At 45.2% G+C, this 19800-nt stretch overlaps 1 protein-coding gene across 1 annotated transcript; it reads left to right on the top strand.

Annotated features, from left to right (window-relative positions):
- Positions 1-1221: 1221 nt before the first annotated feature.
- Positions 1222-17843, top strand: LOC149274092 (uncharacterized). The gene is made up of 19 exons (XM_089505829.1): positions 1222-1270; positions 2026-2462; positions 5727-5827; positions 7167-7233; positions 7602-7648; positions 8744-8894; positions 9089-9220; positions 9299-9481; positions 9708-9800; positions 10708-10794; positions 10947-11025; positions 12041-12142; positions 12219-12257; positions 12406-12422; positions 12827-13117; positions 13544-14882; positions 15256-15576; positions 16882-17022; positions 17596-17843. The coding sequence occupies exons 1-19, from the start codon at positions 1222-1224 to the stop codon at positions 17841-17843; spliced, it is 3924 nt and encodes a 1307-aa protein (XP_089361955.1).
- Positions 17844-19800: the final 1957 nt, after the last annotated feature.

Here is a 19800-nt window from a genome sequence, read left to right as displayed (position 1 = left end):
GGAGTGCAGGGTTCTCACTCCCGGGGACGGGACTGCAGGGGGTCTTACCCAGGGGCATGGAGTGCGGGTTTTTTACTTAGGTTCAGGGAGTGCAGGGGGTCTTACCCAGGGGAGGGGAGTGCAGGGGTCTCATCCGGGGGAGGGGAGTGCAGGGGGTCTCACCCAGGGGAGTGCAGGGGGTCTCACCCCAGGGCATTGAGTCCAAGGGGTGTAAATGGCAGAATGGGTGGGAATGTAGGATCCAGAAAAGTGTTTACAGAAGACAAATGAAGACTGGTGAGGAAATGCCTCCAGAGCTCCTGTGTCCAGATGTTAGGGGAGAGATAAGATTAACCCTTTTAGTTTCCTTCTTCAGTGTTTGGATTAACCCTTTGTCTGCTGCCCTTAGTAGAACAGAAGTACTGGCTTTACCCCTGCAGTCTGTGTATGTCCCAGTTTGGGGGCTGTCATTGTGTCCCCATGTGTGAATTCTCTGGAGGGGGTTTATCTGTGTATCCTCTGTGGGGGTGTATTGTGTGTATATTATGATTAATTGATTTATATAGCACCATAATATTCAGTGCCTTGTGTGTATGTCCCCCATGCGGGGGGGCATCTGTGTATCCCTGTGATAGGAGGGCTGTCTATGTATACCCCCACCATGGGGGGGGCTGCTACTCTCTCCCAGATGAGGGGTCATTGTGTCACGTCTCCAGCATTCCTGAACACAGACACCCCCCCAGCTGGTTACTGTCTCAGTGTTCCAGGGCTTCTTTTCTGTGGAATGGTAACATAGACCAGAGAGCAGTACAGTGCTGAAGACCTGTACAAAGCAAACGTTTCAAAATATATTTTAAAAAAAATGATTATGCAAATTTAACTGTCCAACAAGAACGCGCTGGAAGGAATTCTCCAGTCGCTCTGCCAGGAAATGTCTGAGATGTTTGGGATCTATTTCCTGGGCCCACAATCCTTCATCCTCCAAACTCCCAGCGACTTTCCATACGTGAACAAATGATGTCATCAGGACAAAAATGTGAGGATTTGGGACTGAGTGGGTGGGAGGTCATGGGATCCCAGGAGATTTGTTGAACGCTGGAAGAAGTATTTAATTAAAATCTTGTAATGTTAATGTTCCACTTCTTTGTGTTTTCTCCAATTCCTAATGGAAGCGGAGAGATGTTTGTGGGGTCACCGTGTCCGTATGTCTGTTTCACAGGGCAGGGTACCCATGACATCACAATGCCGGAGGGAGTCTCACAGGGAAGTAACAAGAGAGCATGTAAAACAGGTGAGTGCTTTCCGCTGCTAATACACAATGAACATGATGTCTACTATATATACCGGAGCATTGGGAATCCCTCCTGCATATACCAGAGAGATGTATACTGTTACTGTTTGTACCCCTCATCCCAAACAGTGTATACGATATAGAGATCTCCCATAGTATGCCCGACACAATGTATGAGTTATGTATGATTTGGATATCTCCAGTATTATCTTCCATATCATGCCTAACGCACTATATCAGTTATATATTATTGGGATATCTCCAGTATTATCTCTAGTATTACGCCCGCACACTATATCAGTTATATATTATTGGGATATCTCCAGTATTATCTATCGTATTTCCCCCCCGCACACAATATCAGTTATATATTATTGGGATATCTCCAGTATTATCTATCGTATTATGCCCCTCACACTATATCAGTTATATATTATTGGGATATCTCCAGTATTATCTCTAGTATTACACCCGCACACTATATCAGTTATATATTATTGGGATATCTCCAGTATTATCGCTAGTATTACGCCCGCACACTATATCAGTTATATATTATTGGGATATCGCCAGTATTATCTATCGTATTATGCCCCTCACACTATATCAGTTATATATTATTAGGATATCTCTAGTATTATCTCTCATATTATGCCCCGCACACTATATGATTACATATGAGTCAGATAGCCCCCGTATTATGGCCCGTTCTCTGCACCCTAACTACACTCTACCTGTGTTTTGTTTTTCTCCAGCTGCCCCCAGACCCGCATCTGTCAGTTCTCTCAGTGGAATAGTTGCCGGAATGTCTGGCAGCTGTACCTCCGTTAATACAGTCTGCTCGGACAGCGACCGGCCCATCAGCCTTAGCTCGTCAGCCTCTTCTGCCTCCCTCCAGGATAGTCAGAGCTCATTTGGCAGCAGTGGTGCTCTGGGATCTTCCCAATACAACAACAGCCCATATACCCATCAAAATGGCAGCGACATTAGTCTGGACCTCACCCCCATGGCTCAGTTGGAAGAAGATCCAGAAGGTCAAATTGCAGAAAAACATTTCACAAATTACACATGGTCCCCAATTCTGAGGAAAGCAAAGGATCCCAAGACTAAGCTGTCTCACATGGACAGGGTTATACTTGAAATCTTGGAGACGGAGCAGACCTATGTCCGGGACCTGAAAAGTATCGTAGAGGTGAGAGGACGTGTTCATTTAATGTATTATGAAGGTAGAGGTGAGAGGACGTGTTCATTTAATGTATTATGAAGGTAGAGGTGAGAGGACGGGATCATTTAATGTATTATGAAGGTAGAGGTGAGAGGACGTGTTCATTTAATGTATTATGAAGGTAGAGGTGAGAGGACGTGTTCATTTAATGTATTATGAAGGTAGAGGTGAGAGGACGTGTTCATTTAATGTATTATGAAGGTAGAGGTGAGAGGACGGGATCATTTAATGTATTATGAAGGTAGAGGTGAGAGGACGGGATCATTTAATGTATTATGAAGGTAGAGGTGAGAGGACGGGATCATTTAATGTATAAAGGACGGTAGAGGTGAGAAGACGGGATCATTTAATGTATAAAGGACGGTAGAGGTGAGAGGACGGGATCATTTAATGTATAAAGGACGGTAGAGGTGAGAGGACGGGATCATTTAATGTATTATGAAGGTAGAGGTGAGAGGACGGGATCATTTAATGTATTATGAAGGTAGAGGTGAGAGGACGTGTTCATACAGTTAGGCTATTTTGGGATAAGTGCAATCTCCACGGCTACTTCATGTCCAAATCTCCCAAGTCTTGTCACCGTGCCACTACCATTACATTTAAAAAAAAAAAAAAATTCAATAGGATCCAAATAGAAGCAAATTCACTGTTTCTGTTAATCTTGAAAGTCAGAGCAGAAGGCTTGGTGCAGTTTCGATGGTTTGCCACACGCTAGGGTGACATTCGTTGGCTGGATGTAGGAATTGTGTCTAGTTGGTGACATGGCAGTATGTGAGAGATGGGGCTACAGCTGGCCATTTCAACACCTGCAGGAATTCATGTCTTTGTTAATCCCATTTTCTTTTCAAAGAAGGATGTTATATTCCAGAAAAAACAAACCATGATAATTTACACAGCATTTGCAAGACATCAGTTTGATGGAGCCTGATGATTTGGTTGAGTTTTTGCAATTTTTATATTAATGGCTCGGGGCATTAGGTGGCCTCAGGAATACCCTGCCGGGAAGCTCCAGGCATCATAGCAATTACTTGCCTTTGACAGTAACTGGAGGCTTTGACCATTCCACACTTCTTTATGTTGACTGGGAATAGAGTTTTGCTGAAGCTTAGCCTCATCCCTTCCCATTAGAAGCAGCAGTTTATGGCCACTGGTGCTGGCTTGGAGCCAAACTCTTAACAGCTTAATAGCCGGGGGTGGAGAAGGATGGATTTTACTTACCCGTTTTATTTATAAAGCCATTTCCTGCTGTTTCTATACACATTACATTTAGGGCTGTAGAACCATTTACTACCTTCATACCCAGCAACCATTCTGAGCTTGTACAAAAGAGGGGCATCAAGGGAGGAAAGAGGGGTACCAGTGGAGGGAAGAGGAGAAAGGTTAAAATGTAAATAGGGGATGGATAACATAAACAGAATCACTTGGCAGGTATTTGAATATTTTGCAGATTCACTTGGGGTTGGGGCAAAAGGGAATTAATAGAACCTCATGTATCATTCTACAAGATTTAATTTGTTTCCATTTGCTACAAACCAGAAACTATGGTGTAACAGTCCAGTTACCTCCTAACATCCTCATTCCTGGCCAGTGAGGAAGCCCAGGCATCCCACTAATACAAAGATATTACCCCCAGTGGGTGGATGAATCAGTCCAGACCTGGACTTGACAGGTCAATGAGTCTCCTGCCTCATCCTGTTCAGCCAGTTTAGCACCAACCAGTGCAGAGGTCCCTCAGAAAGGGTTAACCATTCTGGTACTGGCCAAATACCCCTGCCCCTGTCTCAGTCTGGTGGCCTGTGTGCCCCTAGAGCAATATCCAGAGACCAGAAAAAGGCCCCCATGACCCCTTTCACAAAGCAGGGTTTTCTTTGCATTCCCTTTAGATGAATGTTGTGGGCAACATAGATAGAGGACAAAGTGTCTGTAAAAGTCTTCCAGCCACTAGATGCATGGTCTCCAGATCCCCCCCTCTCCCACCTCACATTCTCCCTTCTTCACGTTCTCCACTAAACATATTTTTTCTACCCAGCTCTCTCTCGTACTTCCTCCTGCAATGTAGGAAAGGACTTTCTGACATCCCGGAGCGGGGTTCCTGACCTCGTGTCCGGTGTGTATTTTTTGGAAACAGAGGAGAGGCTTTAAATCCTGAGGGGTCCATGTCTGAATCCCCCTGTGATGAAAGAGCTTACAAGACTCGGCGAGGTTGGTTAACTGAACCCTGAGTTAACCCTCACATTTTGGTTTGCGAGCGAAATCATCAATTGGAGTAGAAGTTACAGCTCAGCTATGACTCGCACCGGTCGACTGCTGCCTGTTCCTCATACGCTCATTCAAAAGAGATGGCCAGGCATTGTCTAAGTACATTTGATCATTTGAATCTCATTAAAAGAGCGCTCATGGATTGCCCCATTCTGCCCATCTAAATACATTTCTAGCTAATGGAAACAGGAGAGCCAAATGTCCTGGCCTGACCCCTTTCCGTGCTTGTTATATTTGCATGTTCTGTGTTTTATCATGGACAATTGGTTAATTGCCAGTTAGCTAACCTCTGGTGGATGTTGCCCATCCACGCTGGCCCCCAAGAGGCGTTTAAGAATTCAGTGAGATAAACGACAGAGCAGCAGAAGTATCTGCAAGGGGTAGACAAGTAACAAGCCATCAAGCATTGTAAATAAAAAATCGCATGAACTGCATCAAACGCATCACCCCTTTACCCTCCATTCATGTTATTGTAGATTTTGTGAGTATGTATGTGAGATCATGATAGAAAAATACATTTGACGGCCATCTTCTGAGACTTCGTAACTACATAAACTGAAATTATCCATGACTTTGCACCCACTAAACCCAATTACTAAACATTTTATCTTTCCACATGCCGCGTTCCATGCAAGTTCTCCCGCTTCACGCATGTGCGGGCTGCAGGGGCTTTCTCATACTGCCAAGGGTTACCAGGGACTCATATTAGCCAAATACTGGAGACAATGAGAATCTTGTCTTATTCCATTCCTTATTAGTGAATTCTTAAAGAAGTCTTCATTGAGCACTAAATCCAGCACTGCATATAATGCAGTTTTCGAGTAAAGAAAGTGTGATTATATCATAGAGTTTGTACAATTGTATAATAACCACAAATCCGTGAAATTTGGGAGTCTGATGGGGTTTGCTGGTCACCTGGTGGGTTGTGTGGCTGGCGACAATTAATAATAAGTGGCTGCATGTGCTCTGCAGGACTACCTGGGCTGTATCATAGACTGTGGCCATCTCCCTCTCAAACCTGAACATGTCAGCACTTTATTTTGCAATATTGAGGATATTTATGAATTTAACAGGTGAGTTGGACCTAAACATGGTAAGTTGAACCTCAGTCCTGATCAACCAAGTGGGAAAATATTCCTTATTGACCACTACATGCCTATGTTGGTCAGATTTATACTTGATGGATTTTTATATGTTCATCATTACTAAAAAGAAACGTAGAGATATTATAGCACCACCACTGTAGGAAGTAAACTCCATACCTTTACTGCTATTACTGTAAATACATGATGACTAGAAACCATCTTCTGGCGCATAGGGTTTGCAGGACAAGGGGGTAAATGTATAAGGGGGAATTCTGTTTTAGATTCTCCTGTAACACAGTATGTGGGGTAATTCTATCTTAGATGCTCCTGTAACACAGTATGTGGGGTAATTCTATCTTAGATGCTCCTGTAACACAGAATGTGGGGTAATTCTATCTGAGACCCTCCTGTAACACAGTATGTGGGGTAATTCTATCTGAGACCCTCCTGTAACACAGTATGTGGGGTAATTCTATCTGAGACCCTCCTGTAACACGGAATGTGGGGTAATTCTGGCTGAGACCCTCCTGTAACGAAGAATGTGGGGTAATTCTGGGTAAAGGGGATTCCATAGCACGACTGTGTTGTGTTCAAGGCCCAGCAGACTGACCCCATCCCCCACTCCTTAACAAACAGAATGGCTCTGGTTACAGAGGATGGTTTAATAAAACGCAGGACGGAGGCTTTAAAAATAACTCCAGGCCCTTCCACTGCAGCCTCGGCCACATCTGGGATCTGTTCATTACACTTTGAAAGCCAAGGTTCCCACAGAAAACAGGATTAACAGCTGCAAAGGGTTAACACATCCGTGACATCATCTCTCGAGCATGTTCTGTGCAGACAGCTCCAAATATAGATGAGATCGCCGCCTGATACAATGATCAATTATTATCATTTATCCGGACGGCCACTGACTTCATACATGTTCTGAGTTACACACATGTATGTACAGGCTGTATATGCAACAGCACTATATATATATATATATATATATATATATATATATATATATACAGTATATATGTTATATACACCTAGGGCTGTATGTATTACTACCTCATACACCCCTAGGGCCATATGTTTTACTACTAATATAAAACCCCACTCCAGTACGCAATAGCAGTACCTCTAGGACTATACGCAATAGAACTATAATAAACCTCCAGGTATATATATATATATATATACTATATACTGTATATTCTCTAGGGTCGTACGTATTAGACTACATATACGCATAGAGTTGTACGCACTAGTGCTGTGTATACTGTAGGGCTGTATGCATTGTTATCACAGACTCTCCCTGGTCGTCTTTTTTCTATTGCAGTGAGTTACTCGAGGATCTTGAGAATTGTGATTCCGCCCCTGCAATCGCACAATGTTTTGTCGTAAGGGTAAGATGCCCCCTGCTGGGGAAACTGTTCACAACATAAATTGTTAGGACCCCCTCAGATAACAGGACAGAGGGTCTGGAGAGCCAGAGACAGCTAGATATAGATCCTCAGCTCAGTGTACATGCGAGGAGAGCCAGAGACAGCCAGATACAGACCCTCAGCTCAGTGTACATCCAAGGAGAGCCAGAGACAGCCAGATACAGACCCTCAGCTCAGTGTACATCCGAGGAGAGCCAGATACAGACCCTCAGCTCAGTGTACATCCAAGGAGAGCCACACTAACTGGGACATCAGAACTTGAGGGTTAGTGTGGGATGCAGACACCTGCTAATAACACCAGATTCATTGTGATCACCTTTTTCCCACAGAGCGAAGAGTTCGATATATACACCCTTTACTGCATGAACTACCCCAGGTAAAACGGTCTGTTTTCTCCTAAGGAATAGTATTTGTAGAGAAACAGCTTCATGATGCATCTACACATCATTAGAATCCCCCTCAAAATAGCAATTTTACATTACATCTCTGAAAAACCCTGGCACAGGGGTTGGATTAGCTGACCCTCAAGCTTAAGGCTCGATGTTGGAGATCTCAGAGGAGTAGGGTGGCCATATGTCCCGGATTGCCCGGGGCGGTCCCACAATGTCGCACATCCTGGGCAACCTAAATCCCAATGCATTGTCCCGGAATGAGAGCTCTCAGAAGAGCTTGTGTCTTCGGGTGGCCTCTTTACATTTGTTTTCAGACGGACGTAAAGTTGTTGGGAAGCTGTTAGGGGACAAGGTTGGCTCTGGGAAGAGAGATTATATTCATCATGTTAATATTTTCAAGACTATTTTACACCAATATATCTTTTATTTATACTTTAAGAAGTGTGTAAAGTTTTTTGGGAGTTTATCGTATATGTTAGTAATTTATAGTTGAAGTTAAAACAATAAAAAGGAGATGTCTGATGTGTATAGAAGTGCGACCTTCTTATGTAGCCAGTGAATGTTTGTGTAACTATTGAAAAATGCGCCAGCAGATCCAGCATACGTTCGATGCACTTGTCAGCTTCTGTGTCCCTTAACAGCAATTAGGAAATGTGGTCATCCTACAGAGGAGCCGCCATATCCTGACCATCTCCCAGGAGAGAACTAAAGAGTAGCATACTGCTAATCTCCACGGCCGCAGTTTAATTTTATAAAAATGCCAAATAAAGGGCTTGTAGGCGAGGTGTATGCTAGACCCAGGTGGGCATGAGGAGGAAGTGGCCCATAGCCGGTCAAAACAGAAAGTCGCAGGGAGAAGTGGATGACTTGGGGCTCCTTCAATGTGTAGATTGCCTAGTGGCCAGTTCAGTATGTTCCCTCTCTATGGCAAAGCTTTTTAAGTGGAGTATTATATACACATCGCATTTTGCGTGTATCAATGTAAATGCATGAGAGCGAGGCCATCAGTAGCCCAGCTCCCGATCTCTTCTGTTTGAGGATGTATAAACTGTGTACACTGATATCTGCCCCTTCCCCAGCTCGGTGTCTGTTCTGCGCGAGTGCATGAAGTGCGAGGAGCTGGTTCATTTCTTTAGAGAGCGTCAGACGGTTTTAGCACATTCCCTCCCTCTAGAGACCTATCTTCTGAAACCTGTGCAACGTATTATGAAATACCACCTTCTCCTGCAGGTGAGGCCAAGACTGGGCTGTCATTCCCCAGCTCTGCTTTCCTCTTCACTGCTCTCCCCTTAGGTGCTGGGGGGATTCCTGGTGGATCTAGACTTCGATTAATTATCTTCTGTCCATTATTCCACACTCTGTTTCTACTGGGGTTTCACCATTTTTCCCCTTTGTGGCATCCTGAGACTTCTAATTCATTGCAGGAACTAGCCAAGCACTTTGATAAAAATGCACCAGGGTATGAGGTGGTGGAGGAAGCAATTATCACCATGACTGCAGTAGCCTGGTACATCAATGATATGAAGAGGAAGCAGGAACATGCCGTCCGTCTGCAGGTACAGACACAGACACGACACGGCAGCTTGGTCTTTCACTCCATTCAACTTACTCTTTGGTTCTTTATTCCTTTGCAGGAAATACAGAGGCAGCTGGTGAACTGGCAGGGCCCAGACCTGAGTGCATTTGGGGAGCTGGTTCTGGAGGGAACGTTCCGTGTCCAGAGAGTAAAGAAGGAGAGGGCCTTCTTCTTGTTTAGCAAAATGATTCTCATCGCCAAGAAACGAACAGACCTCTTTATCTACAAGATGCACATCTTTGTGAGTTATCACACTCTGGTGTAAAATAGAGCTTTCTGTGCTCAGCACACAGTGGTGCAGGTGCTTGGAATAGCATACAGTATATCCAGAAGAAACAGTACTTTGTTGCCTCTAGAAACAGAAGCTTTAGTCCAACTGTGTGTGTTAAATGTGGTGGGAGGCTGTACCACAATGAGACATGTTAGTAGTGTCTACGTCTGACTGTCTCGTGATCTTCCTTTTCCAGTGTTGTAACTTGGCTCTTACGGAGCATCTGAAAGACTCCCTGAGCTTTCGAGTGTCAGACCTGACCATCCCCAAACACCAGCAACTAATCCAGGTGAGAGCGAGCATGATAGTGTCAAGCCTGTGAGCTTGTTTGGATCATACGCAACCAACCTTTCTGAGAATCAGAACCTTCCTACAAAGTTATGGACAAGTGGAGGGACTGTTTCGAGCCTGTCTGATTGGGTCTGATTTATAGTCACAAACTGCAGCCAAATACAGCATTCATACATAGTGGATCTGTAAAGTGCCAAGCAACTTCATAAAGGGTTAATATCACGTGGTATTGGTGATTACACTGTAAGTGGGCATTAAACGCACCTCAGTATAAGTGATTTCCATTGTTTAACCCCCAGTTTCAGCGAGTTTAAGAGGTCAGCGGGCGTGTAACCCACTGTGTGTTGGTATACATGGTCAGAAGTGTGTAACTCCTGGTGCCAGTCACTATATGTGGTTAGCAGTGTGTAACCCATGGTGTCGGTTGGCATGTACCTGCTGTGCTGGTCAGTGCACACGGTTAGTGGTGTGTAACGCCTGGTGCCAGTCACTATATGTGGTTAGTAGTGTGTAACCCATGGTGTCGGTTGGCATGTACCTGCTGTGCTGGTCAGTGCATACGGTTAGTGGTGTGTAACGCCTGGTGCCAGTCACTATATGTGGTTAGTAGTGTGTAACCCATGGTGTTGGTCAGCATGTACCTGCTGTGCCGGTCAGTGTGCACGGTCAGTGGTGTGTAACTCCTGGTGCCAGTCACTATATGTGGTTAGTAGTGTGTAACCCATGGTGTTGGTCAGCATGTACCTGCTGTGCCGGTCAGTGTGCACGGTCAGTGGTGTGTAACTCCTGGTGCCAGTCACTATATGTGGTTAGTAGTGTGTAACCCATGGTGTTGGTCAGCATGTACCTGCTGTGCCGGTCAGTGTGCACGGTTAGTGGTGTGTAACTTGCCTTTTTATTCTTAGGCGAGGAATCAGGAGGAGAAACGGCTATGGATTCATTATATAAAGAGGCTTATAGTGGAAAATCACCCTGCATCTATTCCACAGAAGGTACAAATACTGCGTCCCTGAACACCCCATATCCTACCCTTACATATACACCATATACAACACCTAATGTACAGCACAATACATCATACCCCGTACACTGCAGAATATACACAATCCAAAGAATCTCTTACACATATTTATTGTCTTAACAGGCAAAACAAGTTCTACTCGAAAACGGCTTCCAGCGTAAGTGGCAGAAGAAACTCAGCCCTCTGTCTGACAGCAGCCGCCGTAAACCTACTTCTATGGACATGTAACAAAAATGTAGCTAAAAGAGTGTGTGTTTGGGGAAGAATAACTGCTGAGTGTGCATGTATTCAAAAGGCAGACTCCTAGTGAGAGACTTAGAGTGAGAGTATGTGTGTAAGTGACAAATCTTTCACATCCACATACCCAGTGAGTGTGCGAGGGAGAGACTTTTTGTGCGCATGTAGAAGAGAAGGACTCCCAATCAAGATGAGAGATGTGGATGTAAGAGAGAGATGTAGATGTAGGAGAGAGAGCCTTTCAGGAATTTCATCTGTTTTTAAGTGTACCATTAATAACGCTGCTCATTCCGTCCAGAGTCCACAGACCTGCGACTCCCTCCAGACACGCTGAAGTCACCCTGGATGGATGACTTGTGGACCTTTCCCCGCGGCCGGAGACAGTCAGGTGAAAATCACAGAATGTGCAGCCATCCTATAAACATCTCCCTACTGTGTGTCCATCAGCTCCCTTAGGTCTGTGTCACCCTGGAGTGGGAGGGGCAGACTCGGTGTCCTATATTTTCCTTCTGTCTGTGTCACTCAGCAGTGGACGGGGCAGACTCTATCCCATATCTCCCTTCTTTGTTACCCTGCAGTGGGAGGGACAGACTCCGTCCTAAATCTTCCTTTCTTCCTGTGTCACCCAGCAGTGGGAGGGGCAGACTGTGCGTCCTATATCTTCCTTCTGTCTGTGTCACCCTGCAGTGGGAGGGGCAGACTCTGTGTCCCATAGCTTCCTTCTGTCTGTGTCACCCAGCAGTGGGAGGGGCAGACTCTGCGTCCTATATTTTCCTATTGTCTGGGTCACCCTGAAGTGGGAGGGGCAGACTCTGTGTCCTATAGCTTCCTTTCTTCCTGTGTCACCCAGCAGTGGGAGTGGCAGACTCTGCGTCCTATATTTTCCAACTGTCTGTGTCACCCTGCAGTGGGATGGGAAGACTCTGTGTTCCATGTCATGTTTCTTTTGGGATTTAAATGTCTTCACGTGTTATTTTCAGAGCCACCCCAGTTTATGTACAGCCCACAGAGGACTAAGAAAACATTTCCTCTCCTGAGTCTGAATGGCAGTTCCCCACATCGTCGCGGCCGCAGACTGTCTGGTGAGTGTGGGTGACTAGAAAAAACAGAAACTGTCAGTGATAACTAACTTCTAAGGTTTTGCTTCTTCTCCCACAGAACCAGCAAAGGAAATCCATGAAACATTGGAACACAGAGGTGAGTTAGCTTCCTGCCCTCACAGCTCCTCCTGTGGTGCTTCCCTGCGGCGCTCTGTGCTGTGCACACACCTTCACTTGCAGTCCCCCGAATTTTGAGTTCAAGCTGGATGATGTCTTGTAACGTCCTGTGTCTTTTTGCTCCGCAGGTGCAGCGCCGCTGAAGGTCAGTATCTCAATGCGATCCCTGTGGACTGCAAGCTAAGCTGTGATAAGTGGCTGTGTGGACAGTGACAAAGTCACACAAAGTTCCTTACATCGCATAAATTGCCACAGTGTGAATAGTTATCAGAGACTGCAGGCACAAGCTTTGGGTTTATGGTTCTGAAAACACTGACTTAACTGATAAGCTCACTATGTACATATGTGAGGCAGGCAAATGCACCAATTTTTTGCATCATTTTTTCAGCTGGTACCCACAAATATTCTTTCATGTAATCTAGGGGTTTTTCCTGAGACATGAACCCCAACAGAGAACTTGTGGCAATTAACATGTAGGTTGGTTTAATGTTGTGTTCTCCATCGTTGGCGAGTCCTCTGTACCCCAGTAATATTGCCTTTTCTAACCAGCACGCTGGCAGTGAGGGAGAACTCTTCCCATCTTCTGGCTCCCTCAAGTCTTCTGACAGTGTGTGCACACTCGAGTCCACCATCCTGGAAACTGAAGGAGAAGGCTTTGACAACAATCTGGAGGAGTCCACCTTGTCCCTGACTGAAGAAGCACTAACAGGCAGCCTCTCCATCACCGAGGAGATCCTGGAGCTACTAAACCAGAGGGGACTATGCACTGAGCCAAAGGAGGAGGAGGGAAGCAGCAAGGCGCCTCAGGAGCAGGACAGAGAGAAAGCAGGACAAGAAGAGGTAACAGCTGGGTTTTAGCGGATTAGGTTACAATCCATCAGAAAATTGAGGGCAGCTGTGTCTGTGTGTTCACAAAACAACTATTTTCTATATAAATCGCACTAACGGTGCTGCTGATTCTGTTCACATCACACAAAGTCCTGCTTCGTAGGGGCCCTCCTCCACTACAGCAAATCCAAATGTCTCCTGTTTGGTTTCACAACTGTTATTAAAGGCCAGTAAGTGTGTTCCTGCACACTAGGAAGGGGAACATCATATCCTGGTGCCCAGTACAGTGAGGACAATAAGAGAGCCCCAGTGACCGATCTTTTGAACCAGTACTGGATTGCGACCCCAAGCTTGAACAGGGTCCTTCTTTATAATCAGCAGACAATCCTCCACATACTAACCCTATGGCTTACTTTATTTTTAATCTGTCTCTTCTAGGAACAGAACATAAGTGAAGTTAGAAGCGATGTATCACAGGAACATTTGACAGAAGAAAACATCGTACAATCCCCATTTCAAGAGGAAATTGAAGATGCTTTCAGGGGGACTTCAGAAAATAGTTCCATGGAACTCCTAACCAGCCAAGCACCTTTCATTAGTGACCTCTCTGAAAATGAGCAAAAGAATAACAATGAGTCTTTGTTACATACACCGGAGCTACTTGAGCTGGAGGAGGTGAAAGACTCTACATTTTGCAAAGCAGAACCACTCACACAATCAGTAATCCTGGAAACACTTTCACCAATGTCTTCTAGTGAACAAGAGGACAAAGCACACGAGGACAACCTCCACAACACTGTCTGTGAAAGTCAAAACACAATTGAAAGCCAAGAGACAGACAAACCCAAGCAAGCATCAGAAAAGAGTGAAAGGGGCCAAAAAAACAAGAGAGACTCTACCTTAACCCAGGATGACCGTCTGCTAATTGAAAGAATCAAAAATTACTATGACACTGCAGAGGCAGGAGCGTCATACCTGAGTAAAGACGATGGTATCTCCTATATTCCCACTGGGGTGGTGAAAGACTCTATCTTAAGATTCAATTACATCCTGCAGCAGGAGGTTAAGAAGGACAGAGAAATGAGCCTAGGTGTGGGCAATGGCTGTACATTTGAGGGCAGACAGCTCAAATGCCCAAAGAAATCTTGGTCTCTTGAAGATGGTGAGTGCCACCAGCCCCTGATTCTCTCTACAAGGAGTAGTCCCATAAAGCCCATAGAGGCAGATTCAGAGTACAAATCCTGTGCAGAAATCCGTAAAGCCTGGAAGGAAAAGGAGAAACCAAACACCCCAGAAAGCTGTGGAGTTCTAAAGAAAGGGAAGCAACGTAGGAAAGCACAGGAAGAGCGAGATAATGTGCTGGTTATATTGGAAGAGTCAGATTTTGAAATTGGAAACCAGGTGCTCAAGGAAAGCTGTGGAAAGGGAGAAGTGAAAAAAGAACAGAAGAAACATAGCGCAGAACTAAAGGCCACAAAAGAGGATTATTATCATGCAATGGAGGACAGGACTGTGAGTGGTGACCTTGCTGACTCCAAAGTGTCCTTGTGTCCGTCAGGTATAGGCATGTATGAGACAGAAGACAACTGTCTGATTGAGAACTCTGAAAAGATAATTAACAAGGTACAGCTATTGGCCAAAATGTACAGCGAGAAGATTGGCAGACTTAAAACCCAGAAGAAACGTGGTGATAATAGGACACCCACTCTAAACAAGGCAATTACCAGGAACCTCCCCCAGGTGCAGGAAGACAGACCAGGAGACCGGAACATGGCAGGTAAGCAAAGAACGAGCAAAGACTCACACTGCTTCTTCCAAGCCTCACTGTTTTCTGCTGTCATCAGCCCGAGTTTAACTTATTAGAGGTTTTATTAAAAACAGATTTGTAATAGGACTGGTGGAGTATGTATTCATATCTAGGGAGCACTAGGGGAAACCCATTTGGTGACCTGAAAAAACTTGGTCTGTAAATAGTCTGTAAGCAGCTAATTACAGCAATGGGAGGCAGCTGGTAATAAAAGGTGGAAAAGTGTTGTTTTAAAACCAGGGGTGAAATTAGGTGCTTGGGATTTAACCCACTGATCTGGCACTGACTAAGGGCCTATGAGAAAAACATTTAACAGCAAAACAAAATTCATTTTTGTTCACAGAGCCCCAACAATATGGCCACCTACTGATCCATGAAACACTCCTGCACATTAACTGCATTCAAGAAAATGGCCTTCTCCAATCAGCACCTCGCCAAAGTTCCTCAGATCTGACCAAAGAAGACAGGAAGACAAAGTTCCCCGCAATTGTCTGTTCTTCCTTATGTGGCCATGACCTTCCAGCCGGGTCAGTAGGAGATGAGTTTATTAACTCCAAGACAATGGAACCACTGAATGAGTCGGTCAAAATACTAAGAAGGGATACTGAGAATCAACAGAGCTCAACTTCTGAGTTCACATCGGATGAAAACCCACTAGTTTCTTGTGAGAATTCTGCTTCTAGTTTGGATTTTCTGCCAGCCTCCCCCTGTGAGAATCAGACATGCGAAGTTCCTGAACCTGAAAACTGTCCGTCTGAGGAAAGAGAAGACCTTGGAGCTGCACCTTGTTGCGAGAACGTTAAAGGAGATGTGGATCTTCTTCATGTATCTGTTGAAAGCAGACATCAAGACACCCAACTCTGTCCAAACAGTGATCTGTTGCCCGTCGAGGGCATATTCTGTGCATCATCGTTTGAACGTCCAACATCAAATTCCACCAATGTGGAAAATATAACAGCTAATGTAGTAGAGGGGAATTTCAATTCAGGTTTTACAGCAAACACAACAACCTTAACTTCTGTTTTGGAAGATCCCTTTGGAATTAATAATGCAGAGGAAGATACAGATAAAGCATTCAGTGCAGAACTGGTGATAGTAAATATTAGAAATACAAAGGAAATGTCTGGCCCATTAGAAAGGAATACCCTGCAAGACTATCCACCGAATATTGGTTCTTCTGTCAACTGCCCAGTATCTGAAGAAAGTGGGACAACACCAATGCCAAAACCAAAACATGTGGAAAATGTTCCCTGCTCAAACTCTAATGATCGTTCTCTTCCCTCATGGAAGGTACCTGATGATATGAAGCCTAAAAAAATTAGGGGCTGCTCTCACTCTGTGATGGAGGTCATGCAGCGACTGCAACTGGACTCTTCATTTTCTGTCCTGGAGGAACATAAAAACAGCCCGAAAAAACTGAATGCGGCAACTCGCTCATCCTCTTTCAAAAGCAAGACAGCAGAGAGAGAATTCCAGCATCAGCCAATACCACATCCCGACATAAGAAATGAATCCACAGTGCATCCCAAACTACTCGCCCCTTTTGCTTTGCAAAGGAAGCTGTCTAGTTCCATGGCTTTATCCAAGTATCTCCCAGAGTCCTATGTGGGTCAACGGCCTACAAAGTGGGGTCCTCTGACGTCAAGGAATTCACACACAGAGCTCAAGGCTCCTTCAAAAAAAGATGAATTTCTGAAGCCCTCAAATTGTGCCACTTGCCCATCAGCTTTGTCAAATTCATCACATGGGTCCCCAGAAAATGGACACAACTCCAGGGTCCTGACAAGCAAAGTTATGTGTAATGTGAAAAAGGAGGAGGAACCTAAGGAATGTGATGTCAACATGGCACAAACTTTAAGTGCATGTAAAGGTGATGAGGGCCTAGTTTTTGTGTCATCCACTAGTCAGGAAAAGTGTTTGGGAGACAAGGAACACAAACCTTTGGGTGATCCAGTCTGTTTGGCTCCAGGCAACTCCATTGTCATAGCCTTTCCTAGTCCTTCATCAACAAAACCAGCTCCCACTTCCACTGTGTCTGAGCCAAATTCGCGGGTCCAGTCTCCGCTGCCAGTACGCACCCGAGTGTGTTCACCTCCTCCCAGCCACTGTGGTACAGCTTTAAAGTCACCTCGAATCCCTTCCTTCTCGAGTGATAGAGCTTGCACATTCACCCCTCTTTGTTTCAGCCACCTTGAAAGGTCATCCTCGTCATCTGCAAATTCTACTCCAACATGTTTAAGCCCCCCTGCCCTCACCAGCTCTTGCTCTGAGCAGTATGGATTCCCGGGGCATTCCAGAAAGCCCTGGAGAAACGGTAGCTATAATGGAGACGACGCATCTTGCTCTCCCAGGAATACACTGCATTCACCATGTTGGTCTGCAGATGAAGAGAACCATTCAGGGTTCACCCACCGATCGCCTCCATGCTTAAGTCAAGAGGTTCATTCACATACTAGTGGTTTTAGCTCCCATGAGCTAACAAGCATCCACTGGCCTGATGTTAGTGAACTTCGCTCAAAATATGGGCCTCTCAAAGCCCAGAGGTCCACCACCAATCAAAAAAGAGCTGATTTCAAAGCAATAGCCTTGCTCAGGGCGCACAAGTCTCTGGGGGAAGAGCCAATCCAGTGTCTCAAAAGGACAGGATCTTTGGATTCGGCAACTTCACATCCCCTTCAATTAGAGCCCCCTAAAAACATGCCTGATTGCAGCGTTGAAAAGTTAGATTCATCTGAAACGAGGGACAAAGCCTCCTTGAAGGCAAGTTATTCCACCACTGTAAACATACAAATTGGTGGCAGCGGTCGAATCTCGACTTTCAGCACTGCTCAGGTCAGTCTAACTCATCCTCTGCTCCATGCTCCAGAGTCCCAGGCTACAAGGAAGATCAGCGTTAAAGGGGGCACATTAGAGCCACAAACAAAACTGTGATTTGGGGAGAACGTGTAACGAGCAAATGGAGTTTCTTTGTTGCAGTCACATTTTATTAAAAAAATACACAGATGCAATCCATATGTTTCCTCTTGGATGTAAAAAGGAAACAATTGCAGTTAACAAAAACTGATTATTCAAATGAGAAAACGCAAGGTGCCGGACTTCAGAGTATTATTTTTACAGTATTTAGAGCGGACCTGGTATTATTTACTTAGGGGCTCATTGAAATTGCACTTATCAAGTACTCACATTTGTCCTAAAAATACCAGTTTTCCGTACCAGAAAAAGCCAAACTCCAGAGAAGTGAAAGCCTTTTGCCTTACGTCTGGGGACGCACCACTTTTTCCGTGCAGTGGCTCGTGGTATTGGGCTTCTGTACACATGGTACCACTGGCCGTGGCAGCACTTTGGAGGGTTGATAGGTAGGAAACATTTTGGAAAATCAAACTTCGTGTTCCAGAAACGTGAAGTGATTCTGGGTTACATCATGCAAGAATTCCCTGGAATCATATGGTTTGCCAGTTACTGGTTTGTGTGCATTCTACCTCGGTCTCCGTTCTTACACCACTAATGTAACCCTGATTTCCTGGACCCAGAGCGTAAGGTGGCAGTGACCGATTTTGGATCAGTCACCGAACAGGTGACTGTTATTTGAATGTAATATTAATATTTATTCATCCAAAAGCAGAGTTTTCTCCTTGAAACACAATGCTTCTATTCCCCGTGCTTAACAGCAGTTGCTTCCCCATTCTTCCTTATCCTTTAGCTGGAGGTGTCACCACTCCCATCACTACAAGTGATCAAGTTCAGGCTTCATCACCGTAACAAGGGAGAGATAACAAACTTCATAGAATTTGGCAGCTTTAAAAAATATTTCATTTTACTTTATTGAATCACACTGTTTAAGGGAGCATTTTCACTTCTTCCATTCCTGAACCCTCTGCACCAGAGAACTACACATTACGCTGGTGCTAAAACCAATGGAAACTGACAGAAGTGGATCACACGCTAAAAATGCACCCTTTTGGTTACCCATGCACCCATTAATGTTTGGTTCTTTAGTTCAAAAATGCAGCTAAATGTACCAAGGCTGACCCCTTTTATCCATCTTTTGCAAGAGTCTCCATACGTATTCGATTTGTGTGTGAACAGCGCTCCCCGCTGGTGGCATGTGGCAGCGTGTTTTTAGCTGTCTGGCCTCACTAGATTACATACAAAAAAAAGTGCAATGTTTAAAGCAGTGGCCCTAATCTGATGAGTTGGTGTGTGTCACACTCAAAATAAAAGTTGGCGACAGCAACACGCATTCCCATAACCGCTCCCGCAAGCTGCTCTTTCTATTACATGGAGCTGCTGTTGGGTCAATCTTGTTCACCATCTGGTCAAAGGCAATGACTTCTAGCTGGGTGAAGGGGCGTGAAGTGTAGGAAGGTGGCCGGCACGAAGGGATGCGAAGTGTAGGAAGGTGGCCGGCACGAAGGGATGCGAAGTGTAGGAAGGCGGCCGGCACGAAGGGATGCGAAGTGTAGGAAGGCAGCAGGTGTGAAGGGATGCGAAGTGTAGGAAGGCAGCCGGCACGAAGGGATGCGAAGTGTAGGAAGGCAGCAGGTGTGAAGGGATGCGAAGTGTAGGAAGGCAGCCGGCACGAAGGGATGCGAAGTGTAGGAAGGCGGCCGGTGCGAAGGGGCGTGAAGTGTAGGAAGGCAGCCGGTGTTATACTCAGAGAGTGATTTGGTAAGAGGTCTGGTGTTATATTTGCATGTCATGGAGGTAACACTGGCAATACTTGCAGGTGACAGAAAGATGTATGGGATGTTCCCGAATCACAGACAGATCAGAGTGAAGGACACTGGGATTTATTCACTAAAGGGGGAGTTTGCAAGACAGCTGTGTTGTTAACTCCCGCTCCATTCATTATCAAGGGTCAGCACTGGCAGGGTTCTCCAGTATGAAA

Source organism: Sceloporus occidentalis, unplaced genomic scaffold (assembly GCF_023333645.1).
Source record: "Sceloporus occidentalis isolate IW3139 unplaced genomic scaffold, rSceOcc1.0.p SCAF_347, whole genome shotgun sequence".
NCBI classification, from domain to species: domain Eukaryota; kingdom Metazoa; phylum Chordata; class Lepidosauria; order Squamata; family Phrynosomatidae; genus Sceloporus; species Sceloporus occidentalis.
Note: the sequence above shows the minus strand (reverse complement) of the source record. Positions and strands in the feature narration are given on the sequence as shown.